Source organism: Muscardinus avellanarius, assembly GCF_963383645.1.
Source record: "Muscardinus avellanarius genome assembly, chromosome: X".
Classification (NCBI taxonomy): domain Eukaryota; kingdom Metazoa; phylum Chordata; class Mammalia; order Rodentia; family Gliridae; genus Muscardinus; species Muscardinus avellanarius.
Genome location: NC_137792.1, coordinates 49,514,551 through 49,542,544, shown reverse-complemented (window position 1 = coordinate 49,542,544; position 27,994 = coordinate 49,514,551). Strand labels below are relative to the sequence as shown.

General features: G+C 38.3%; 1 protein-coding gene across 1 annotated transcript; it reads left to right on the top strand.

The window, feature by feature from the left end:
* Positions 1-408: 408 nt before the first annotated feature.
* VBP1 (VHL binding protein 1) lies at positions 409-26,067 on the top strand (the record flags this gene model as incomplete). Its single annotated transcript, XM_080718474.1, has 6 exons — positions 409-513; positions 2,832-2,956; positions 14,188-14,254; positions 15,673-15,771; positions 22,539-22,677; positions 25,997-26,067. The coding sequence occupies exons 1-6, from the start codon at positions 424-426 to the stop codon at positions 26,065-26,067; spliced, it is 591 nt and encodes a 196-aa protein (XP_080574600.1). The 5' UTR covers positions 409-423.
* Positions 26,068-27,994: the final 1,927 nt, after the last annotated feature.

The following is a 27,994-nucleotide window of genomic DNA, read 5'->3' as shown; positions in this document are numbered from 1 at the left end:
AATGTCCCTTTCTAAGAGGTGGAAGCTCCGTTGGGTAGTGAGTCTGGAAAGGAACAGAGGCTAAACCTTCATCGTGACGTCCGGATCCTAGCTTCCCTTGTGTCCAAAAGGAGATGGTTTTGATCCGTAGACCATTGTTGAGAGTGCTTCCGGATCTGTCTAGGTTTCCCCAGAGCTTTAGGCCTGCCCACTTTACAAAAATACCCAGCACCTCGTTTCCCAAGATTCAGTACTGTTCCTTCCCGGAGCTTGTCACTCACCCGTGAGGCACCAATCAGCACTCAAAGAAGAAGGAGCGTCTCCTCCCTACGCACCAATGAATGCTCAGGAATGGGGCGGGCCTACAAGTGCATACGAGCCAATCACTGATCCCGCTGGCTGGTGGCTTAGCGAGCCGTTCAGTCGCGCGCTCGCTCTCTTAAAATGGCGGTCGCTAAGGATGGTTGTGCCATAGAAGCGGCTGCTGGCAACGGGAGGCGGCTCCACCTGGGGATTCCTGAGGCCGTGTTTGTGGTAAGGGTCACGCCGTTCCCTAGCATTTTGGCCGTAGGTTGAGAACTGCTTCTTTTCTGGCCCCAATCTGAGTCTGTACTCTGGTCTGAAGGAGCTGAGTTAAAGGTCCAAGGACCGAGCGCTCGCCCCTCTCTTTTTCATTGTATCTGGACAGACTGAGCGCTGGTGGGGGATCGTCCAGAATAAACGCGGCCCAAAAAGGCCCTAGAAGAGAAGAGGACGCTGGGGTGTGGCGTCCTGAAAGGCCGCCCCACTGTTGCCAGGTTTCGTTGCCTGGGAAAGGAGAGGCAGCCTAGGTTCTGGGGAGATAAATAAGTGGGCCCTTGGAATACAGTGAATAGGCAGAAGAGCTGGTGCTAAGGTGTGTGTGTAAATGGAGGAATGCAGTGGTCTGTTGACCTGGCGGAATAGAAGAAACTGATGGGAGAGTAGGATGTTAAGGTGAGAATGTGAATTGAGGAATTACCCAGTAGGCAGCGGGCTGTTAGTAGATGTCTTAAGTAAAACCATAATATTAATCATTTGGTTTTAGGTTTATAATTCTAACAATTTAGTAGAAAGTGAATTATATGCAGTTGAGAGAGGAGTCAGGGAACACAATTTGAAGGTTTCACAGAAAAGGGAGATCAATCCATGTTCAAACAAAGAGAGGCAAGTAGAGCGTCTAAGTCCTATCCTTCCATCAAGCTATTCTAGAAATAGAATTGGAGAACTATTTAAATGAGAGAAAACTTCCGACTTTCCAGGCCAGCATCATCTGTCTTGTCATTTAGTTGGACTGGACTACTGTGAAATCTTAATAGCATTTTCTTCAACTTTTAGTTTGTACCAAATGGTACACAATATTACCTTATTTCCACCTTTTTGTTATTCATGTCTTAACATCCATCAAAAGACCATTTCAGTCAGGCATGGTGCTGTATGTCAGTAATCCCACTGCTTGCGAGGTCGAGATAAGAGGATCGCAGGTTCTAGAACAGCTTCAACTTAGCAAGGCCCTCAGGAACTTAGTAAGACCCTGTTTCAAAAATAAAAAATAAAAAAAATTTGTGTTGATGATTCTTAGCAAAAGATAAGAGTATTTCAAATGTATTCAATGACAAAATACACAAAGTGCACTTTCATTCATCCCCCTGTGACCTTATGGAAATGAAATGTCACCCCATTATAAGAATGTATTTCATTCATTCATTCATTCATTCATTCATCATACAAGCAAGACATTCATTAAGCTTCAAAAAAAAAAAAAAGGAAAGTGAAAAAGGGCTGTGGGTATGGGTATAGCCTGTTGGTAGAAAGCACCAAGGTTCATTTCCAAGACCTGTTTCTGTTATTTAGAAAACAATTTAAAAATGTTGTATATTTGAATTTCATGATTGAGTTTTGTAATTATTTTCAATTACTTTGTTTTTTCTCTCTGAAATGTGCCATTTATTTTCTTATATTTATTTGAACTGATTGTAACAAGAAATAAAATTTGCTGAGTATCAGGCATTTTCTTAATGATTTTTTAAAAATCTAGGTCCAGCTGGACGTGGTGATGCACACCTGTAATCTCAGTTCTTGGGAGACTGAGACAGGAGGATAACAAGTTTGAGGCCAATTTCAGCAAGTTAGTGAGATCATGTTTGAAAATAAAATATAAAATAGGGCTGGAATTGTAGCTTGGAATAGACTGCCCATGGGTTCAAACCTCAGTAAAAAAAAAAACCCCAAAAACCCAAATTAATAATTTTTGCACACAACTTCTTGAATTGTTTTGTGACAGGGTACATAAATATGTAATAGTTTTGATTGCTTGTATTTTTATATTTAGTGTTAGGGTTGCATGGGAAATTCATAAAGTATGCTAGGTCATCCTTTGCTTATTTATAAATAAAAATTGAAATAGGAAAGTGATAGAAGAATAAATTGCTACATGATGTATGTATACTGTCTGAAAACAGACTTTAATTTTTTTGTAGTTATTTTTTACTTGAAAACGGGCCTTTAGAGAAAAATTAAGTATTTTTCTTTTATGTTTTAAAAACAAGTAGTTAACTTGGTGTGTTGGCACATGCCTGTAATCCCAGTACTCAGGAGGCTGAGACAGGAGGATTGCAGGTTCAAGAAGAGCCTCAGCAACATAGTGAAAATCTCGGCAACTTAGTGAGATCCTGTTTCAGAACAAAACATACAAGGGCTGGGAGTATATGGCTCAGAAGTTGAATGCCTCTGGGTTTGTGTGCCAAACACAAACACACAAAATCCCAAAGTAGTTAAAAATTAGATTAGTGATAGGGATTCTGAAATGGGTAACATTATTTTTTATATTATAGGAAGATGTAGATTCCTTCATGAAACAGCCTGGGAATGAGACTGCAGATACAGTACTAAAGAAACTGGATGAACAGTACCAGAAGTATAAGTTTATGGAACTCAACCTTGCTCAAAAGAAAAGGCGGTAAGTGTAAAAAATTCTGAATTGTGTGTATGTGTGTGTGGGTGTAGTGGGGATTAAAACCAGGGGTATTTGACCTCTGAGCTATATCCCTCACCTAATTGATTTTTTTTATTTGCAAACAGGGTCTCAGTAAGCTGGTGAGAGACCTGCTAAGTTATTGAGGCTGGCTGTGAACTTGGTGATCCTCCTGCCTCAGCCTTCAAGTTCTGGGATTAAAGGTGTGCACCACCATACCCAGCTACATTTCTGAGTTTTTAAGAATCTTATATGGTTTGAACTTTTATTTGTGTGTGTGTGTGTGGTACTTGGGATTGAATTCGGGGGTGTTCTACCTCCAAGATACACCTGACCTCAAACCTGTGATCCTCCCAAGTACTGGGATTACAGGCATGTGTTCAACTGTTTTTATATGTTTTTGTTTGCTTATTGATGGACATTCAGGTTATTTCCCCTTTTGGCTTTAAGTCTTTATGTGGACATATATTTTAATTTCTCCTGGATAAATATCCAGGGGTAGAGTTGCTGAAGTGTATGTTCAATTTTATGGGAAACTGCCAAAATTCTCCAGGGTGACTGTAGCATGTGGTGCTCCCACCAGTTTCAGCTATTCCACCTCCTCACCAGCACTTAGGATTACTAGTCTAGTTTTGAAAACATAATAGAATTCATATTGAAGACCTTGTTCCAAAGTATCTAGGATCATAGCATCTTAGGTGTGTAGTCTTTCTCATTGTGCTGAGATACGAGACCCACAAATATCATGGCTTTACTAAGATTTCATGACTAATTGGCATGGGTCTAAGGAATCCTTGCCATCAACTCTTATTTCTCTATACATTTTTTTGTAGTTTAGAAAGTCATTTCACTATAACAACTATTTATGTATATTTGCTATGTTTATGTCATTGAAATGCCAGACAATATTTTGGGTCTGCTTTCAACAAGGATGCAATCTAAGGGGAATGATAGGTATGTAAGTAAGTATACCTCATAGAGTAGTAGAGATACTATTGTACAGGGTCTCACTAAGTTTCTGAGGGCCTCACTAAGTTTATGAGGCTGACCTCAAACCTGTGATTCTCGTTTCTCAGCCTCCCCAAAACTAGGATTCCAGGCATGTACCACCTCACCCAGCTTATGTTTCTTTTTCTACAATGTATATGTACTGCTTTTGTGACAATAAAAGAAAAATGAAGCCATTGGATTAGAAATCACCCATAGGGATGTTAGAGAAAGAAGAAAATAAGCCTTGAAACCAAGCCATTTGACATGGGGAGTAGGGAAGACTGGGTGGAGTAAATTTTGGGGAGGAGGGACAGGTGTTGAGTTCTGGACACATTTGAGATACCTTTGCAACATTCAACTGGAAATGTTAAGTAGGCAATTAAATATGTGAGTCTGAAGTTTGGGTCTGGGTTGTTGGTAAAAATTTGGAAATCGTCAACATAGAAATGGCATTTAAAACTTAGGGGACCGGATGACTTGATCAACAAGAGAATTGAAGTAAGTGAAAAAAAGATGGTCACAGGTCTGGGTAATATAACAATAAGAAGAGAGAAAGAGTGGTAACCAGCACAAAAGATTAAAAAAAGAAGCTTCCAGTGAGAACAGAGGAAAACCAGAAAATCTTAGTTCTCTAGAAGCCAAACTTTGAAATCTGTCACAGAGAAGGAAATGATCATCTGTGTGACATACTGTTAGGGTTCTGGTAAGATAAAGACTGAGAATTGATCCCCCCATGTGGAAAAAGAATTGGAGAGAGTGAATAATGAAAACTTTCTTTAGGAGTTTTACTTATTTATTTATTTATTTATTCATTCATTAATTTATTTAGTTTTGGTGGTACTGGGGGTGGAACCCAGAGGCTTTCTACCGCCAGGCTATACTCCCAGACCTTTTTTATATTTTATTTGGAAACAGGGTCTCACTAAGTTGCCGAGAGCCTCACTAAGTAGCTGAGGCTGGCTTTGAACCTGTCTCAGCCTCCCAAACGCGGGGGATTACAAGCGTGTGCCACCACGCCTGCCTTTTTTTTTTTTTTTTTTTTTTTTTTTGGTGGTACTGAGGGTGGAATCCAGAGGCTTTCTACCTCCGAGCTATACTTATTTTTAATATTTTATTTGGAAACAGGGTCTCACTAAGTTGCTGAGAGCCTCACTAAGTATCTGAGGCTGGCTTCGAACCTGCTTCCTGTCTCAGCCTCCCAAGCACAGGGATTACAAGCGTGCGCCACCATGCCCGGTCATAGTTTTACTCATTTAATAGTGGGTTGGTTGTCCTTTATAATTTTAGAGGTTCTTTATATATTGGACGCTAGTCCTTTAGGTTATATGTCTTAGATATTCTTTCTTTTATAATCGTCTTTATGATTTCTTTTGATAAATACCTCAAAATTTAAGTTTTTAGTCAAAATATCCCTTTAAAGTTAGCGATTTTTGTATCTTGTTTAAAAAATTCTGTCCTAGCCGGGCGTGGTGGCACACGCTTATAATCCCCGCGCTTGGGAGGCGGAGACAGGAGGATCGCGCAGGTTCGAAGCCAGCCGTGCTGGCGTAAGAGACCCTGTTTCAAAAATATAAAATAGGTCTGGGAGTGTAGCCCGGAGGAAGAAGGGCTTCCAGGAACCCCAGTACCACAAAAAAAAAAAAAAATTCTGTCCTAAAAAAGGAAATTCTGTCCTGTATTTCATGTTGAAAAAGGCAAAATCCTGTTTTCTTCTAAAAGTTTTACAATTTTACTTTTTATGTTTTAAGTACTTAATACCTCAAAAGTTTATTTTTATATGTGGCATGCTTTTAATTTTGTTTTGGTGGTACTGGAGATGGATTTGAACCTAGGGGCATTCTACCTCTGAGCTATACCCCCAGCCCTATTTTAGTTTTATTTTGAAACAGGGTCTTGCTAAATTGCTGAGGTTAGCCTCAAACCTGTGATCCTTTTGTCTCAGCCTCACAAGTACTGAGATTACAGACGTGGGCAACAGTGCTTGGCTTTCCCTGTCTGGGGATGGAACCCAGGGGCATTCGACCTCTGAGCTACACTCCCTGCCCTATTTTTTATTCTTTGTTTTGTTTTGGTTTTGTGGGTCTGAGGATGGAACCCAAGGGTATTCAACCTCCGAGCTACACCCCCTGCCCTGTTTTTATTGTTTATTTTTGAAATAGGGTCTCACTGAGTTGCGGAGGGCCTCACTAAGTAGCTGAGGCTGTCCGCGAACCTCGATCCTCCTGTCTCAGCCTCCTGAATGCTGGGATTACAAGCATGCACCACCACGCCTGGCTTTTTATTCTTTATTTTGAAATAGGGTCTCACTAAGTTGCGGAGGGCCTTACTAAGTAGCTCAGGCTGTCTACCAACTGCCATCTTTGTGTCTCAGCCTCCCAAATGCTGGGATTATAAGCATCTGCCACCATGCCCAGCTGTTCTTTTTTTTTTTTAAGTGAATATATTGTGATAGACTCAGCATCATTTTCTTTGGTGCTGGGAATTGAACCCAGGGACATTCTACCTCTGAGCTATAACCCCAGCTCTCTTTTGGGGTCTCTATACTCCCAGTACTATATTAAGGTCTCACTAAGTTGCAGAGGGCCTCACTAAATTGCGGAATCTGGCTGCAAACCTGTGATCCTCCTGTCTCAGCCTCCCAAGTACTGGTATTACAAGCATGTACCACCACTCCTGGTTATCATTTACTCTTTTTTTTTTCTGGTATTGGGGATGGAACCCAGGGCATTTTATCTCCAAGCTATGCCCCCAGCCTTATTTTTCTATATTTTGAAACGGTCTCACTGAATAGCAAAGGGCCTCATAAAGTAGTAGCTGAGGCTGTCCGAGAACAGCGATCCTACTATATCAGCCTTCCAAGGGCTGGGATTACAAGTATGCACCACCATGCCTGGCTCAATAGTCTGATTCCACAATCATTTTCCTTAGTGCTTTTGTATCTGCCTAGCCTAAGTTCATGAAGGTACCCTCCTATATTTTCCTCTTTTTATTTTATCTTTCACATTTAGATGCTATAATCCATGGGTTGTTCAGAAATGTGTTGCTAAACTGGGTTTGGGGTGTACTTTTGTAATTCCAGGACTAGGGAGGCTGAGACAGGAGATGGCACGTTTGAGACCAGCTTTGGCAACTTAGTGAGAGCCTGTCTAAAAAAAAATGTGATTGGTGGATGTAGCTCAGTCGTAGAGTGTCCCCTGAGTTTGATCCCTAGTCTCTCCACCAAAAAAAGTTTTAAATTTCAAAGCAATAGTGGTATTTTAATCATATTTTTTGTACTGTGTATCAAGTGGTGGGTCTATAGTCTTGATCAAATTGAGGCTTGATTTTTTTTTGAAAACTCAGCTTTGTAGGATTATGTATTGTTCTTACATGAAGAGGAAGAGAATATCTAGTTATTTCCCTGCTCAGTGCCTAGGTCTGTTTGAGTTGCAAAATTATGATATTTAAATTCATTTCTTTTTCATTTATTAGTAAGCGGGCATATTTTGGTAAAGAGAAATGCTTCTTCATGTAGTATTTGGTAAAAGTGACTGCAGGAGATAAGTTTCCCTCTCAGAACTTCTTTTTTTTTGGGTGGTACTGGGGTGGAACCCAGAGGCTTTCTACCTCCGGGCTACACTCCCAGACCCAATTTATATTTTATTCGGAAACAGGGTCTCATTAAGTTGCTGAGAGCCTCACCAAGTAGCTGAGGCTGGCTTTGAATCTGTGCGATCCTCCTGTTTCAGCCTCCCAAGCAGCGTGCGCCACCACGCCCGGCTCAGAACTTCTTTGCTGGCAGGAGTCAGCCTGTAGTCCTCAGCAGGTCTCTGCTGTCTTCCAACAGATGAGTTGTATATTTTCTCTGGCTATTGGAGTGGTTAAAAGTGGGAATGCTGTCCTGCTGCCAGCTACTCATCTTACTCCAAACAATTTCTACCTCTTGTTTGTACTTTTTAGTCTACTAAATACATGCAGATTGAGGGTTAATATGTCTTCGTGGCTTTAAAAGGACTCTTGTTGGACACTTAGGAACCCTTATTTTTCTTCTGGTTAGTATTTTCTTGATGTATCTCTTTCCAATTTTTTTACTTTGAACCTATTTATTATTTATATCTAAAGGTGTCCTGTGGAAAAGACATGTGGTTGTCTTGTTTTTAAATAATTTAAAATTTGTGAATTGTAATTGTATATGATAGTGAGATTCATAATGATATATTAATATATGAACATAACTTTATTTGGTCTGTTCTCTCTCTAAACCTCTTTCCCTCTGTTCTTCTATCCCACATTCCCTTTCCTTCTACTACTCTACTGGTCTCTTCTAATTTTCATGCGGTGTCTTAGCTTTCCCTTTTCATTCTAGCTTCCATTTATAAGAGAAAACATGATTTTTATTTTTCTGAGTCAGGTTGATCTTTCTTAGTATGATGTTATTCAGTTTCATCCATTTTTCCTGTAAATCACATTATTTTCAAGCTTCTTTATGGTTGAGTAAAACTCCATTGTTTGAATCACATTTTCATTTTCCATTCATCTGTTGATGGGCACCTAGTTTAGTTCCATATCTTAGCTATTGTGAATTGTGCTATCACATAGGTATGCATGTATCTTTAATTTTTTTGTAGTACTGCACATTGAACCCAGAGGCATTCTACCTCCAAGCTACAGCCCCAGACCGATTTATTTATTATTTGGAAACAGGGTCTCACTAGGTTGCTGAGAGCCTCACTAAATTGCTGAGGCTGTCCTTGAACCTGTGATCCTCCAGTTTCAGCTTCCCAAGTACTAGGATTATAAAAGTGTGCCCACCACACCCAGCCTAAATTTTATTCTTTTTTTGTTTGTTTGGTTTTTGGTACTGGGGATTGAACCCAGGGGGCCTTCTACCTCTGAGCTATACTCCCTACCCTTTTTATTATTTGTTTTTGAAATTGAGTCTTGCTAGGTTGCTGAGAATCTCCTTAGGTTGCTAAGGCTGGTTTCCAATCTGTGATCCTTCTGCCTCTGCCACCCAAGTACTGGATTTGTGTACTGGATGTGTGACACCACCCAAGTACTGGATGTGTGTAACAATATCCAGCTTTATTTTCATTCTTTTGGAAAGATACTGGGGAGTGGTATGGCTGGGTCATATGGTGATTCCATTTCTAGTCTTTTGAAAAACTGCCATACTGATATTCATAGTTGGTCATACTAATTTACAGTTCCATGGACAATGTGTGTTACTTTTTCCCCCACATTTACTATTGTCTGTATCCTTGGTGATGCATTCTGATGAGTGAGATAGAATCTCAATGTAGATTTGTTTGTTTGTAGTAACAGAGTTTGAATCCAGAGGCATTCTACCTCTGAGCTAAACCCCCAGACCTTTTTATATATTTATTTTTAGTTCTTCATATATTCTGGATATTAATCTTCCTTTGTATTTTTTAATTCTCTTATTCATTAATTTTTGTCTCTTATCTTAATTATTTCTTGCCTTCTACTGGCTTTGGACTCTCAATGTCTTTATACAAATAGGTCCTTGGCCGGGTCAGCCACAGGTCTTATTCCAAAAGTCAGATTGTCTATTTTAAATGGATGCTTACTTTATTGAATAAAGAGGGGGAAAAAGACAACAGTATTCTATAGGAAATCCTAGTTTGCTGCTGGCAGGGAAAGTCCAAAGATTTCTACCTGTAGGTATTTCCAGGCTCCAAATACCTCTGCTGAGGTAATGCTGCATCTCCTTCAAACTGAGGAAATCCAGAACCATACTCTGGCCTGGCCCAGTTACACTCTTCTGAGCCCACTCTTCTCAGGCTGCAGGCAAGTTGGTCAGTTTCTCTTTATCTAAAACTGGAAGGATATTGTCTTTTGGCATGTTGAAGGGGAGGTTCCTCTCTCCTGCTGAGCCACAGCAAGCCTGGAACCCAGTGCTGCTACCCCCTGCTACTGCCTTCTGTTTCATGATGTCTTTCTATTCTAAAAATCAGCAGTTTGGGTTTTCGCCTGCTTGATAGTTCCCAGTTTCCCACCAGCTTTTCCTAAGGTCTTCCCTACCTTAGTTTGTTGCTGTGAATCTGCTTTATTTTATTTTCTGGGAGCTGCTACCGTTCTATGAGTTCCTCTGATCCACCATTTTCCCTTCTCAGTTGTTATTTTTAAATCTTGATTTTTAAAGATAAACCTGTTTTTCTTTTTGGATACATTAAAATGGTCCTCTCTTTTGTTATTTCACTATAAGTTGTCTCTGTGTGTATATCTCTTTATTTAATTTAGTTGATATATGTTTGCTTCCTATAACTATGGATACCTGTCCAGTTTGCCTTTACCCATAGAGGATTTTGCTTTTGCCAGGAGCTGTGAGTTGATACCAGCGTTGGACCTCTTGAGCCCAGTTCCAGGTTCTTACATTTCATCTATGAACTCCATTGAGCTGCAAGTCAGAGGCCCCAGGCTCAGGTTCACAGCTGGAATGGGTACCTGCCCTTAGTGACACTGCTACCTTTTACCAGTCCTCACTCCTCAACTCCAAGTTTTTTTCTGGTTCTTCCCCCCACCCCTTTTTTTCTGAAATTTCCCTTACATCAGCTTTGCAGAAATCTTGTTTTTGTGCATGATCTAGTTTATAGTGGATAGCTGTATGGAGTTTGGATGCTAACCTTTTCTTTATATGCATTATAAATCTTTTCTTGCAGCCTGTGATTTAACTTTACCTTTAAGCTATATAAAAGTTTCTTTTACATATTTTGTAATTCTACATGTGATAATCTTTTTTATTAACTATTACAACTTTTTACTAATTTTATTTTTCTTTTTTGACTAGCATGTACTAATTGTACATATTTATTGGGTACATTTTAACTATTTTAATGCCTGTATATAGTAGTAAAGATCAAATCAAGGTAATTAGCATTTTCATCTCCTTATCATTTCTTTATGTTTGCAGCCTTCAAGCTCCTTTCTTGTAGTACTTCATAAAATATAAAATAAATTGTTTTAAAATATAGCCACTCTAGCAAGGTATGATAGTGTACAGTTGTAATCCCAGTACCAGGGAGGCTGTGGCAGGAGGATTGCAGGTTTGGGGCCAGCCTCAGCAAATTAGTGAGAACCTGTTTTAAAATAAAAAAAATAAAATATGGTTAGGGATAGATCTTGGAGGTAAAGCGCCCCTGGATTCAACCCCCAGTGCCATAAAATAGATGTATAGCTACTTTACTATGATATAGACCACTAGAACTTATTTTTCTGTATAGCTATATTTTGGTATCCTTCATCCTAATCTCCCTTTCTCCCTCATACTCCCTCTCCTTTTAGCCTCTAGTAATCACTAATTTACTCTTTTGTGCTTTAGGATCAACATTTTTTTAAACCTTCCACATATGAAAGAGAGCACATGATATTTGTCTTCCTATGTCTGGTTTATTTCACTTAACATAATACCCGCTAGGTCCATCAATATTGTCATAAATGAGAAGATTTTATTATTTTAATGCTGAATAATACTCCATTGTGTATCTATACCAGATTTTTTTTCTTCATTCATATATTGGTTGATTTTCTACCTTGGATATTGTAAACAGTGCTATGTTGAATATGGCAAGCAGATATCCCTTTGATTTGTTGGCTTCATTTCATTTCTTAGGCTATATACCCAGAAGCTATAATAATCTCCTTTGCCTTTAGTGGTACTGAAGATTGAGCCCAGGGTCATTCTACCTCTGAACTATGCCCCCAGCCCTTTTTGGTTTTTTATTTTGAAACAGTGTCTTTCTAAATTACCTTGCACTGGCTTCAAACCAGTGATCTTCTTGTAACAGCTTTTCAAGAACTGGGATTACAGTACTTGCCACTGTGCATTGCCACTGTCTCCAGCAATCATCTTTTCATACATGAACCTTTTATCTTTTTTTTTTAGTTGGAAATTTTGTGATTGTCATGTTTTTTCTCTCTGTATTTTCCTTTCTCCTGGGATTTCTGTTTATGGTTGTTAATACTTCTAATTCTCCTTTCTGTTTCACTCTTATTTGTTCTTTTCTGCTGTCTTTTGTTGTTTTTCTCTTGGTAATTAGATGGATATCCATCTGTTGTTTATTTCATCCATTACATTTTTTATACCTAGTAGTTTTTCTTGGTTCTTATAGCTGCTTGTTTCTTCATGTTGACCAATATCTTCTCTTTCAAGGTAATTTTAAATACTCACTTTGAAATGATGTCTTTTAGTATTCAATAATTTCGTTTCATATGATAAAGGTTGTTGAGTTTAATTTTTTTGTAGTTGAGTTTATCAGTTTATTCCCTGTCAGCTTATCCCTTCAGAGATATCACTTTGGCAAGTCATATCTGGGGAGGCAGGAATAATTTAAGTTCTTCCTGGTGAATCAAGGGGGGGGGATGCTATTGATGTTACATTCTAGGTCACAGCTATCAGATACTCTTTCTCCCCAATTAGATAAGTCTGCTTCTGGGCCAGTCCTGTCCTCTCTCCTCTCCTCTCCTCAGCTGGCTTCACTCATCATTCCAGGGAGTGGAAGTAGGGGAAGCAGAGATGTTGGGGGCTATTACTTATTATTTTCTGCTTCACAGCTTGGTCCCTATTCCTAATTCTGGCCAGTTTTCTCCTTTTTCTACCCAGTAGCAGTGATAAGGCAGATGATTTAACCAAGGCAGTTCAGAGGGCATTCAGGTGATTTTATATATTCATTTTTACAATGTGACAAGTGCATACATTGAAAAGATGTCACTGTGCTTTGCCTGGTATTTAGCTGAGTATTATGTGTCTGTACTGAGTTTGCTCACCAGAAGCTACCTGCAGCGCTGGATAGGACATTGCTGGTTTTGAATTTGGTTATAATATATTTAAATGGATGCTATTTTAAAAACTAGTTTTTAGGTGGGCATGGTGGTACACACCTATAACCCTAGTACTTGGGAGGCTGAGACAGGAGGATCTTAGGTTTGAGGCTGCCTCGGCAACTTACCAAAGCCCTATTTAAAAAAATTGGGCCCTAGAGTGTATCTTGGAGGTAGAATGCCCCTCAGTTCAATCTACAGTACCACCAAAAAATATATATAGTCTTTATTTGTAAGTCTAATGAAACTCAGTTTCTCAGAATTATCTTTGTGGAATATGGTCTGCTGATTTGTATACAATATATATTTTATACATCTTTGTTATTATATCTTAAATATTGTATTAACTCTTTATACTTTTTTTATCTTATTTTATTTTATTATTTTCTCTCTCTCTATATATATATGTGTGTGTGTGTGTGTGTGTGTGTGTGTGTGTGTGTGTGTGTGTGTGTGTATACATACATACATACATACATACATACATACATACATATATATAATGTATTTTGGTGGTACTGGGGTTCCTGGAAGCCCTTCTACCTCCAGGCTACACTCCCAGACACCTATTTTTTTTTAAATATATTTTTATTTGGAAACAGGGCCTCTTAAGCCAGGAAGGCTGGCTTCAAACCTGTGCGATCCTCCTGTCTCCGCTTCCCAAGCGCAGGGATTACAAGCATGCGCCACCACGCCCGGCATATTTTATTTTATTGTGGTACTAGGGGTTGAATCCAGGGGCATTCTGCCTCTGAGCTATACCCCCAGACCTTTTTAATTTTTGTTTTGAAACAAGGTCTCACTAGTTTGCTAAGAGTCTCACTACTTGCTGAGGCTATCTTTGAGTCCGTGATCCTTCTGTCTTAGTCTCTAAGTACTGGGATTACAGGTGGTGTACCACCACAGCCAGATCTGTTTATATCTCTAGTAATTAATAAATATTTTATTAAATGTATTTTTTTAGAAATGTTTTTATTAAAACTTTATATTTACGGCCGGGCGTGGTGGTGCATGCTTGTAATTCCCACACTTGGGAGGCAGAGACAGGAGGATAGTGCTGGTTCGAAGCCAGTCTTGTTGGCTTAAGAGACTCTGTTTCCAAATAAAAATATAAAATAGGTCTGGGAGTGTAGCCCGGAGGTAGAAGGGTTTCCAGGAACCCTAGTACCACCAAAAAAAAAAATTGTATTTACAAATATTTATACCTTAATTATTTTTCATATATTCAAAAAGATCTTAAATGTTTTTAAAAAGTATAGAATGAACATAGAATATTTTATATTTGTAAATAGCCCTCAGGAATATTTCTATAACAAATGTAAGATTATAATAGTAAGAAAATGTCTTGTGTTTAGGTGTTAATTTTTGCCTGCAGACTACTAAATTAACTTTTTACTTATTCATAGGCTAAAAGGTCAGATTCCTGAAATTAAACAGACATTGGAAATTCTGAAGTACATGCAGAAGAAAAAAGTAAGTTCATTTGTTTGTGTAAGTATGTGTAAACTTGGATATGTTAGTACTGATATTTAATCTGTGCTGTGGGTTTCGGCCTTCCTTCTTGAACATATGCACTAATGTTATAGGCAGTGTGCTTCTAATAAAAATTTGGCTTGTGGATTGCCCCTAAAAGTCAGATTTAATTCCAAGGCCCATTCTTGAATTATTTTATTTATATGTAGTGTCTACAAAGCTTAAATGTAGTTAGAAATTATTTTAATTATGGAAAGAATCTTAGAGATTATCCATTTCAAGTTTTCATTTCACAGAAACAATTCCAGAGGTTAGTTGCACTTGCCCAGTGGTAGAACTGAATTGGCAAGTCTTCTTAGTCTCAGTCTGTAACTCATTTAAAAAAAGCATGCTGTAAAGGTTAAATTTTATAAACATGTTATATTCAAAAACTTGTATGCATGTATGATTTATTACTTGACTGGCAGAGGAACTACATTTCCAGTACATCATTATATGTGGTAAGCTTTGTGAGAGACTTCAGAAATTGATTGGACATGAAACACCAATGAAATAATAATGACCAGTTTTTATATAACACATATATATAGCACTTTGTGTGCAGGAACTAGGGTGTGTTTGTGTGTGTGTGTGTGTATGTTTGTGTGTGTGTGTGTGTTCGTGAAAAATCATTGCTTACCATTGTCTTTTAGATACAGGGACTGCATCAGTTTTTTTTCCATTACTGAGGATTGAGCCTAGGGATGCTTTCCAACTGAGCTATATCCTCAGCCCTTTTTTTCTATCTGTGGTACTGGGAATGGAACTCAGGGTGTTTTACCTCTGAGCTAAACCTCCCACCCCATTTTATTTTATACTTTGAAACAGGGTTTCACTTAGTTGCAGAAGGTCTTACTAAGTTGCTGAGGCTGGGTTTGAACCTAGGTGATCCTCCTGTCTCAGCCTCCCAAATACGGAAATTTACAGGCATGTGTCGCTGTGCTTTGCTTTATCCCCAACCCTTTTTTTTTTAATTTTGAGACATGGTCTTGCTAAGTTGTTCAGGTTTGCCTTGAACTTATTCAGGTTTGCCTTAAACTTAAACTTGCCATCTTCCCACCTCAGCCTCCTGAGTAGTTTGAATTTCAGGTATGTGCCACCCTACCTGGCTGTGCAGGTACTTTTACTACCCTTATTTTATAGATGAGGAACCTAAGACATGGAGAGATTAAGTGAGGTGCTGGATTTACACAGTTAGTAAGTAGCTTGAGCCAGAGTCCATGCCAAACCATCTGTAGTAGTGTTTATTTCTTTTACTACTATACTTAATCTGCTTGATAGTATTATTTTAAATGTCTTAGGTTTAGCTGTAGGATCTCGCCTTTATAACCATGATATTAAATTGGCCTGTTCTATGGTATTGTCATTTTTTTTTAAAGGAGTCCACCAATTCACTCGAGACCAGATTCTTATTGGCAGATAACCTGTACTGCAAAGCTTCAGTTCCTCCTACTGATAAAGTGTGTCTGTGGTTGGGGGTAAGTGAATGTTATAGCCATGGCTAACATATTTGTAAACCAGTGCTTTGTCCAGCAAAGATGAGTAAAGTGTTCATCTCTTGTTGATTGTGGAAGGAGAGACGAGTTTGAGTAGTCACTATTAGAAACTGACTGGGATTAGGTGTGGGGAAGACTGCAGTGTAAACATGCTGAAGGTCTATTCCAATCAAAACCAAACGCTACTCATCTGACTTGTGTTTTATCTCTCAAATAGAAGAGAAAGAAATAGAAGTAAAATAGAAAGTACCGCTGAACTTCTGATGTTTCTTTTGTATAAGAGTTTAATAATTTTAGATATCTCTCTCTCTCTCTCTCATATATATATATATATATATATATATATTATGTATTTTGGTGGTACTGGGGTTCCTGGAAACTCTTCTACCTCTGGGCTACACTCCCAGACCTATTTTATACTTTTTTATTTGGAAACAGGGTCTCTTAAGCCAGCACAGCAGGCTTCGAACCTGTGAGACCTTCCTGTCTCTGCTTCCCAAGCGCGGGGATTACAAGTGTGCGCCACCAATGCTGTTTCAAATGCACATTGCTGTTTTCATATTTGTTTCTCCTAGTTGTTTGATCATCTGATACTCATTTTCTAGTAGATTCCTTCAAGATTTATGGGAACAATATTCCCCGAGTTTTCAAATGCTGCTGACAATTTGTCTTTGGTCTTTATACTTAAAAGTCAGTGTTGGCTGGTGCATGCTTTTAATCCCAGCATTCAGGAGGCGGAGAACTGAGGATCCCTGTTTGCAGACAGCCGCAGCTGCAGCTACTTAGCAAGGCCTTTCGCAACTCAGTGAGACCCCGTTTCAAAAATAGAAAGACAGCCGGGCCTGGTAGCGCACGCTTGTAATCCCCGCACTTGGGAGGCTGAGACAGGAGGATCACAACAGGTTTGAAGCCAGCCTCAGCTACTTAGTAAGGCTCTCAGCAACTTAGTGAGACCGTTTCCAAATAAAGTATAAAATAGGTCTGGGAGTATAGTCCGGAGGTAGAAAAGCCTCTGGGTTCCATCCCCAGTACCACACACAAAAAATGTTTGGTTCGTAGCTTTGGTTTTAATTTTGGGGATTTTCATTATATTTATGTTCAGTCTTTACCTATGTTTTACATTATCACTTTCTATTTAATCCATTTTCTGCATTTGTTTTTATATTTTTATGAAATTTCCTCATATTCTGTGAATTTTAAGGTATATGTTGTAATTATTTGCCAATATGCCTTCCAGTTTAATCGTTTCTTTTTTGTGTGTGTGGTACTGGGGATGGAACCCAGGGGCCTTCTACCTTCGGGCTACATTCCCAGACCTATTTTACATTTTATTTGGAAACAGGGTCTCTTAAACCAGCTGAGGCTGGCTTCGAACCTGTGCCATCCTTCTGTCTCAGCCTCCCAAGCCATCCTCCTGTTTCAGCCTCCCAAGCGCGGGGATTACAATCCTGCACTACCACGCCTGGCCAGTTTAATCATTTCTGAAGTAATTCTTTTCTGAATTCTGTCATCGTATTTCTGAATTTTATAATTCTTTTTATCCTTGTTCTCTGACATCTTGTGTAATTTTTAGCATGTTTTTCACAAACTACTCTTGGCAAGCTTCTATTATGCAGTATATTATTTAGTAAAGTTTTCTTGTATAATTTTTTTATGCTGGAGGCATACATGCACACATCACTCATTTAGCCCTTGCCAATTCCCTCCCTCTTCTCTCCTTCTCAGGTTTGGCTTAGTGATTGATATGTTTGTGAATGTACATCATGTGCATTAGAGAATTTCCCGTCTTGTATATATATATTTTTTGTGGTACTGGGAATGGAACTCAGGGGTATTCTACCTCGCAGCTACCAGTCCTATTTTTTATTCCTTATTTTTTGAAACAAGGTCTCATTGAGCTGTAAAGGGCCTCACTAAGTATCTGAGCCTGTCCGTGACCCCAGATTATCTTGTCTCAGCCTCTCAAATGCTGGGATTACAAAATGCTGGGATTACAAGCATGATGAGATTGCAAGGGAGTGCCACCACGCCCAGCTCATATTTTTTTAATGTTATTTTTTTATTTGTGTTTTGGGCTTGTCTCTGTTTTGCTTACATTGTAAAGTTGTTAACTCAGATTCCTTGTTTTCTTTTTCTTTTTCATTGGATTTGACTTTGCTTCATTTCTCTGGATATTTTTACATAAAATTAATTTACCTGAACTTTTAGAAGGGAGGAATGATTCTAGAGCTCCTTTTTCTCTCCTACTAGTACTATGGATAGAACCCAGGGACACTGTACCACTGACCTACCTCCCCATTCATTTTATTTTTTATTTTGAGACAGGGTCTTACTAAGTTGCTCAGACTGGTCTCAAACTTTCAATTCTCTTGCCTCAGTCTCTGGAATCTTGAAATAACAGGCATATGCCACCACATCCAGCTTTATTTTGAGTTTGTGTGTGGGGATTGTACTGGGGATTGAATCCAGCCCATTTTATTTTTTGATTAGAAACAGACTGCTGTCCTTAAACCTTCTATTCTCCTGTCTCAGCCTCTTAAGTACTAAAATTATAGACACATACCTGACTTCCTTTTAGGCCTTTTAAAATTATTTTAAGTGTACATATTTATCGGATACAGAGACTATGTGTAGACAGTGTATAGTGATTAAATCAGTGTAATTGATGCTTCCATTCCCAAATCATTTGTGTTTGAATCCTTTGAATTCTTTTCTACTTTTCACAAAATATATATTAGGTTACTGTAAACTATAGTCATTCCATTGTACTTGAGAACACTAGAACTGAGTTTTTGTACACCATTATCCAGCCTCCTATCCCTTCTCCTCTCCTCTTCCCACCCCTTAGTAATTACTATTCTGTAGTTGTGCCCTTTTTTTGTGGTCCTGGGGGTTGAACCCAGGGGCATTCTACCTCTGAGCTACACCCCCTGCCCTATTTTTTATTCTTTATTTTGAAACAGGGTCTCACTAAGTTACAGAGGGTCTTGCTAAGTTGCTGAGACTGTCCTTGAACCTTTGACCCTCCTGTCAGCCTTCTAAGTGCAGGGATTATGGGTGTGTGCTTCCAGGCCTATCTGGTACTAGGGATTGAGCCTAGGGGCATTCTACCTCTTAGTTACACCCTTGCCCCCTTTTAAAAACAAGTTTTATTTAGAAACTGAGTCTCAGTAAGTTGCTGAAAGTCTTTCCAGGTTGGGGAGACTGTCCTTGAACCTTTGATCCTCCTGTGTCAACCTCCCGAGTACTGGAATTACAGTGTGTGTCATTACTATGGGCTGGAATTTATTTAATAAACAGGAAAAAACACTACTTTTGATTTTGCCTCAAATGGATAGTTAATGGTCCTAGCACGTTACTGGGTTTCTCTATCTGCCTGGATGCATTTCTGGGTTCTCTTTTGTTCCTTTGTTCTGATGATCTATTCCTGATCAATATCACAATGACCAAAGGAGCTACTTATGCAAAAGGATAAGAGGGTTTTCCTTGTAAAGCAACAATAAGTTTAGAGCCCCCTCAAAGCAGGACCTAGCTTTAAGGGACAGAGGTATCAAAAAGCCAGCATGACTTTAATACTGCAGTGGATGGTAAGAATGCTTGTTGGCGGGGGCAATTCTAGTGATATTAGTGCTGCATGGCACCAAGTTGGGGTTTAATGATAAATGTAGTAGGAGGCTATTGAATTTTAGACAGAAATAGCAAGAACTGATTTTCCTTTGCTGATTTTACATTCACTTTTGAATAATTGTACAATAGTACATATGTGGGTAGAAAAACCATTTCCAAATTAGCTTTTTGTCTTTTGGAGTACAGAAATTTGTTATGTAAATGCATCTTTTAGAATGTGTAATATATTTACATGTAATTAAAATGCAAAAGGGCTGTCTGTAGCTGAATACCACATACTGGGTAATTTATAAAGAATACAGGCCCTTCGTAGCTCAGTGAGACCCTGTTTCAAAATAAAGAATAAAAAATTGGGCAGGGGTCAAATGCCTCTGGGTTCCATCCCAGACCTGCCCCCCCCCCCAAAAAAAATAATACAGTCTTTAAAATTGATCTGATCTGGAGTCTGAGAAGTTTAGGAGCATGAAGCTGCCATCTGGTGGGCCGTGTGCTATTTCATAACAAGGTAGAGGCTATCACAGGATGAAACAGAGTCACTAATGTCATCAGCCCCCCAGAGACCTTATCTAACCCAAATTCTCAGGGCCCATCTCCAAATACCAATAACCTGTGAATTTGGAAATTAGGTTTTCAGCACAGGAATTCTGGGAAACAAGTATTCAAACCAAAGTAGCAAGCTCAGTGTAACTTCCTCTTTAAGCAATCTGCAGTTCCTTTCTTGGTATCCTTCCAGAAAAATTTTACACATGCATAGACAAAAATATATTTTCCTTCCTTTTATACACAAATGGTTATATACTGTGTACACTGTTCTGACTTTTGCCTTTTTACTTTGTAGTATGTCTTGTAGATCTTTGCATAGTCTCATGATTTTTATTTTTCATGCCTTTTTAACTACATTATATGGATACGCTCTCAACTGAGCTCTACCCCCTAGACTTTATATTGTTGATTTTTTTTGTGGTACTGGGGATTAAAGCCAGGGGTATTCTACCTTTCAGTTATATCCTGGCCCTATTTTGTTTTGAAACAGGATCTCACTAGATTGCTCAGGGCCTTGATGAGTTGCTGAGGCTGGTCTCCAACCTGTGATCCTCCTGTCTCAGCCTCCCAAGTACTGGAATTATGGATGTGTGGTACCACATCTGGCTAGACCTTATATTAACTGTGAACTCTGCTTATACCCTTTGCCTAGTTTTCTGTTGGACTATGGTCTACAGATTGGCCTTGCTTAAAGATTTGTGGAGGCCAGGCATGGTGGCGCATGCTTGTAATCCCAGAACTTGGGAGGCTGAGACAGGAGGATTGCACAGGTTCAAAGCCAGCCTCAGCTACTTAGTGAGACTCTGTTTCCAAATAAAATAGAAAATAGGTCTGGGAGTATAGCCCGAAGGTAGAAAGCCTCTGGGTTCCACCCCCAGTACCACACACACACAAAATAAATAAAGATTTGTGGCGATTAAAGATTAATTGTAAATATTTTTCCTGTTTGTTGTCTCTTTGTTTTTAGTTTCAGGGCTTCTTTTTCTAGAAAAACTATCTTTAATCTAGTGTTAAAAATTAGTTTATCCATGACTTGGCCTAGTACTTTGATGGTGTAACTTTTTCCATGTAACTACTTGATCCATTTGGAAATCATTCTCGTATGAGGTGCAATGTGGGCCTGAGCTGTAATTCTTATTAGGGAGCTTCCTATTTTAAGACTTATGCACTGATAGAATGTGGTCTGCAGGAAAGAGAAACTCCTGAGGTTAAGTCACTAGGTGGTTGGCTGTATGATTTACCAAGGTAGGACAAATGAGGAAGGAACTAGTTTTGTGGAGTAACTTGGAGTTGTTTTTTTGGCATGTTAATCTTGTGATGTCTTTCAAATGGAAAGGCTCAGAAGGTGGGTTTTAGGCGCGAATCAGCTAAGGAGAGTACTTGGCATGAGGTGCTTCCTGAATGAATGATGAATGTTGTTTTTTTATCATGAAGGAAATATATTTAAGTGTATTCTATTTTTTACTTGTAGAAAAACTAAAGTACAGAAAATTTCTGGAAAAAAAGTCATAAGAAACAATACAAGTTGACCTTCAAGAATGAAATAAAGGGTCTAGGATTGGAGAAACATGTACTTTAGATTAAATATTGTTGTCTTATCTGAAGTTTGTACAGCTTTCTAAGTATTATAGAATGGGGTTATATTCATTCAATAAGTATTTATCTGATACATACTTTGTGCCAGTTTCATGTTGTCTCATTTAATCTGTTTCACCAAATATTGGCAGCAACACTGGATCTTCAAAATTCCATTATATGTCATCTCATCTTAACATCTGTGGGAGAGCCTACTAAAAGTTAGCTATTATTTTTTATTTAAATGCAGATGATAAAAGTCTTCTTTTTTTTATTTGGTGGTACTGGGGACTGAACCCAGGGGCATTCTACCTCCAAGTTACACCCCCAGCCCTTCTTTTTTTTTTGCTTTGAAACAGAGTTTCCCTGGGTTGCTGAAAGTCTTGCTACATTAGTGAGGCTGGCCTGGAACCTGGAATGATTCTGACTCAGCCTTCCAAGTACAGGGATTATAGGCGTGTGCTGCCACGCCCAGCTAGCTAGTCTTGAAAAATGAAAATATATCTAAAGTTGAGAAATGTAATCAAATGTAATACTACTTAGTGTCATTATGGAAGTAGTAAAATAGAAGATTTTGTGTCGGTTCTTATTCTGATTCATTTTTTTGTCTATTTTATTTTTTTCCATTTACTCACCAGCTTTGGAGTCTAGGCAAGCTGATCTCTGTCCTTCCAGTCTTTTAACTATAAAGAAGTGAACTTTTGCCTCACTGGGGGTTAAATAGTAGAGTGTGTGTATGTTTGTATGTGCATGCACATGTGCATGAACACATACTCTTTTAACTCAGGAGTCAGCCAACTTTCTGTAATAGAACAAATAGTAGATATTTTTGGTTTTGAAGACTACAACATAGTCCTTAATCTCAACTATTCAGATTGCCATTGGGGAAGGAAAGCTTAAAGCAACCGTTTGGATTTGGCTTGAGGGCTGTTTGCAGACACCTGCTCTGAGCTATCAAGCCCTGTGTAATTGTTGAGTAATTGTCATGACTTTTCTTTCTCCAGGCTAATGTAATGCTTGAATATGATATTGATGAAGCTCAGGCATTGTTGGAAAAGAATTTATCAACTGCTACAAAGAATCTTGATTCTCTTGAGGAAGACCTGGATTTTCTTCGAGATCAATTTACTACTACAGAAGTCAGTATCCTTTCTTAAAAAAAAGTGAAGAAAGATGGAGAAAAAATATTTTTTAGCATTCTTACATTATTTTAATGGGAAGAATATCCTTATTTGTAAGCTAACGTGAGGTTGAAAATTTTATAATAACGTTTGAAACTCAAATTGGTTTACAGGTAGATTAATGAATTTGAAGTGCAATGATGTGAAAACAGCAAAGTCACATTGATGAGTGAATATTTTTCTTTCAATTATCCTCCCAGGACACCCTTATTGTTAATTAAATAGCAAGCATTTATTAAGGGTCTTCTATGTTTCTGAAGTTGTGCATGGATATCAGTATGGGTAGAAACAGTAACAAAGCCTTTATTTAAACTGCACATAAGAAAAAGTCAAATGATAATAACTCTATAGCAGATGATGATGATGATGATGATGATGATGATTATGATTATTGTTATTATTTGCGGGTCTAGAGATGGAACCCAGGGGCATTTGACCTCCGAGCTACACCCCCTGCCCTGTTTTTATTCTTTATTTTGAAACCGGGTCTCACTGAGTTGCAGAGGGCCTCACTAAGTAGCTGAGGCTGTCCGCGAACCGTGATCCTCCAGATCTCAGCCTCCCGAATGCTGGAATTACAAGCGTGTGCCACCACGCCCGGCTCAATAGCAGATTATTAAGTAAGTTCATGTATGTAGCACCAAGGCAATTTAAAGTTTGGGAAAGCCGGGTGTGGTGGCGCGCACTTGGGAGGCTGAGACAGGAGGATTGCATGGGTTTGAAGCCAGCCTCAGCTACTTAGTGAGGCTCTCAGCAACTTAGTGAGACCCTGTTTCCAAAGAAAATATAAAATAGGTCTGGGAGTATAGCCGGGAGGTAGAAAACCCCTGGGTTCCACCCCCAGTGGCACACACATAAGAAATAAATAAATAAAGTTTGGGAAAGAGATGTTAGCTAGAGTCAGGTCACAGAACACTTTGTTGAGATAAAATTTTGGCTATTTTAAAAGGCAGTGTAGAATTTATATTAGCAGAGAGAAGAGGTGAGGTGGGGTATTTTTGTCAAAGGGAAAGGTAGACAAGTTGAAACTAAGCTTTTTTTTGCCTTCTGATCTGTCTCTTCCTCCTATTCCTGTCACAGTCACCCAACACAAAAATATGAAAGTCATCCTTCACACTTCGCTCTTCCTCACTACTAAGAATAAACCAGTCACCAAATTCATGTCAAATTTCTCTCATAAATCTCTCTGCCTACTGCCATTATTCTAGTTCTAGCCCTCTAGGAAGTATACTCAATAGTTTTCTATCTGTCCTTCTTGCTACCTCCAGCATGAATTTACAAAGTCACACATCTTACTTTTAATCCTGTGGTTGTGATATTCCAGTGATTAGGTGTTCATATAGACAATCAGAGTGTCCATAGCTAGTTTGGACCTGATGCCACTGACTTCTTCCTATCCTGGGTCTTCCTTAGTGTACCACAGTTTTCAAATAACTCTATTCTGCTCACCCCTAAAATGTGCAGTGTCTTTTGCATTTTTGCGCATTGTTCTTCCTACCTGGAATTATTTTTCTTTGTTTACCTGAAGGTATTCCTTTATCTTTCATATCTCAGTTCAAGCATCAGAACATTCCTGAACACTTTCCAATGTCCTCAAAAGTGGTTTATTCTTCTGTGCTTACTTAGTACTCCACACTTAGTACTTTGTTTTCCTTTCCTACCCGTGATCTCCTCAAGTGTAGGAGTTGTACTTTCCTCTTTTCTCCATTGTATAGCATGTAGCAGGTACTTAATGCTTGGATGAGACAAGGAAGGCAGGCCTATTTGAGGCCTAGAGCAGAGATCATCATCTTAACAGGTAATGTCGAGACGACTTCTAGCTGTGAGATGACAAGAACCTAGGAGGGCTGGTGCATTTGCTTAGGAAAAGATGTTAAATGTGAGCCAGCTGTGGTGGTGCACGTCTGTAATCCCAGTAATCACACTACAAGGGACACTGAGACGGGAGGATCACAGATTCAAGGCCAGCCTCAGCAACCTAGTAAGACCCCCTTCCTTTCCTTCCTTTCCTAAACTACACCCCAACCCTATTTTATTGTTTATTTTAAAACAGGGTCTCAATAAATTATAGAAACTCTTTGCTAAGTTACTGAGGCTGGCCATGAACCTTTGATCATCTTGTCTCAGCCTCCCAAGTACTGAGACTACAGATGTGTGCCATTGTGCCTGTCTCAAGAACCTGTTTTGAAATAAAAAAGGGCTGGGGGTGTAGCTTGGAAGTAGAATACACCTGAGTTTAATCCCCAGTACCATGAACAAATATTAACATGAGAGAAAAACAAGATCCAATGACTTATCAATACCAAAGAAAGGCTGTCATCTAAGATGAGTCCTTTAAGTTTAGAGAAATGCCCCTCATTATTGCTAGAGCTGGGAAAGGTAGGGTGGTGTACAGAGAAAGGAGGGAATAGAGTATCCAGTCTCTCATATACTGATAATTTTATTGGAATATAGAGGTCTATGAAGGAAAGGACTTCACCAGTTTTATTCAAAGCTTTGTAGAGTGCCTAGTCAGAAACATAGTAGATGCTTAATAAACAGAATGAATGTGCTTTTAAACCAAAGAGAAGTTAAAAAAATAAAATTATTGATAATTGTACTGATTTATTACATGGCAGGCTATTAAATTGAATACTCTTTGAAATGTCATGGGTAAGGGACTGTCTTTAAAACTGATGAGCAGCGAGGCATGGTGGCACACGCTTGTAATCCAAGCATTTGGGAGGCTGAGACAGGAGGATCACATTCTGAAGACAGCCTCATGTACTTAGTGAGACCCTTTGCAACTCAGTGAGACCCTGTTTCAAAATACAGAATAAAAAAAGTAGGACTGATAGTGTAGCTCAGAGGTGGAATGCCCCTGTGTTCTATCCCTAGCACCATAAAAAACAAACAAAAAAAACTGATGAGCCAGGCACAGTGGTATGTACCTGTAGTCTCTGATACTTGAGAACCTGAGATAGGAAAATTGCTTGAGCCCAGGAGTTCTAGGGCAGCCTGGGCAGCATAGTGAGACCCTGTCTTAAAAAAGAAAGCTGGGAGTTTCTACCACATATTTGTTAAATATATTATCAAAGCTGACAAGTTTTATTGGAGATTTTAACTTGCTTTTGATAGAATTAAATTCTACTGTTTTCTTAGTTAATATATCAAGATGGCTGGCAACATTATATTAAGGTATATGTAATTTCTGTGTTTTAATTAATTTTGTGAATGAGTACTTATCCATTGTATATGTTATCTTTAGAATTACATTGTGTTTTCTTTGACAATTCTTGAAGATATGGCCAGGGTTTATAATTGGGATGTAAAAAGAAGAAACAAAGATGATTCTACCAAGAACAAAGCATAATGGTGACAATTAAAAATGTGATTCAGTTTTACAAACATATTATTTTAAATAACCCAGTATCCCTAAAGATTGACATGACTTTGAATGTTTTTTAACAGCAAGAATGATTAAAACTTTTAAAAAAGATAATCGCCATTTTATTTATTTATAAAAATAAAATTAGTTTCAAATATTTTATGAAATTAACAGTATTTTTTTCACATTTCCCAGCAAGATTAATGCTGCTTTCATTATTTTGTCTGTCATACAACAACTCTTAATTAAAATTGGCCGAAAACTGTGACGTATGCTAATGGAGGCTGTTTGTGGCACTAGCACAGTTTATTTTTTCCTTATTGTCTTTTACTTGATGTGATTAAACCATTTTAGAGGTAGGAAAGACAGTTTCAGTATTTATAAACTTATTTTTCTTTAATACTTGTAGAATTTTATTTTGTTGCCTTTATGGGACTTTTTCCTTATACATGTAGGACTTTATTTTATTGCTGTTGTCTTATATAAATAAAGTTTCATGAGTTACTGCTTAAACAATGACTATCATAATCTAGATTTTTCAGAAAATGATAATTTGCCTTTCTGTACAGATAAAGGGCAATTAAGATAACACTTCAAGCCTCAGATAAGTGCAGTGTCTACAGTGCCGTTTTAAGGGAGTTCTTGGCCAATATGAAAAAAATATTACCCATTAAAACTCTTAGCTAAGGTGAGTGTATTTCATCGCAGTTCTCTAGAACATCTTGAGAAGGAACATTAAGATAAGTGTAAATCTACAGTGTTTTTTTTTATTCATGATAAACTGCATAGGAATAGTTTAAAAAAATCCTGTGGGAAGCTATTGGTCCAGTGGCAAGTACTGGGTGATACAGATGCTGGTAAAAACACAAATGTATTATTCCATCTTCATGTAGTAAAAAGTATACTTGTACAATGTTTTGTACTTGTAGTTCATATTATTAAAACAGTGATGTTGAAACAGTGGCATGGCACTTTTTTCATGATTACACTTATCAATCTTTCAATCTTTTCAGGCTGCTGTAAAAATACCATAGACTTGGTGACTTATAATCAATAAACATTTATTTCTTACATTTCTAGAGACTGAAAAGTTCAGGATCAGGATACTAATATATTTTGTGTCTGGTGAGGGCAATAGTTTTGGTTCTAGAAAGCACCATTGAGTCCTCACATGGTAGAAGGGGCTAGGAAACTCCCCTGGACCTTACTTATAAGGGTACTAATCCCATTCATGAAAGCAGAGTCCTTATAATCTACTCACTTCTTAAAGTCCCCACATCCTAACACCATTATCTTAAGGGTAAGATTTTAACATACAAATTTTGAGATGATACAAACATTCAAACCATGACACATTTCTCAAGTTAACATGGGTCTTTTTCATACTTGCTCATAACTAGCATGACACAAGAACTTTTTACATTAATGGAAACAACATAAAATCACTTTGGAAGGAATATACATAAACAAATGAAATTAATCTGGAAGATACCAAAGTTCTTTGATTGATTCAGGTTTTTTTTTTTTCACAACTTTAAATACCTGTATTTTAGAAGTTGAGATTTGTAGACATCTTGAGTTATTATACGTGCTATATTTTCCCAAACTTTGTTATGGTAAATATATTGGTATAAAATATCTCCGTTAATACTAGAATAGGAATTATTTTCCCTGGGTGTCTTAAAGTCCATTAAGATCTAAATATTAATTTTTAGCTAATGCAAGAAATACAAAGAATCGAAGCTCTTTGGAGATATGAATTACAGGGCGAAAATTAAGTTATAAGTACCCAATATGTGCCGGACAGGATGGCACATGCTTGTAATCCCAGCACTTTGGAGACTGAGACCAGGAGGATTGCAGGTTTGTGGCCAGCCTCAGCTACTTAGTGAGGCCCTCTGCAACTTAGTGA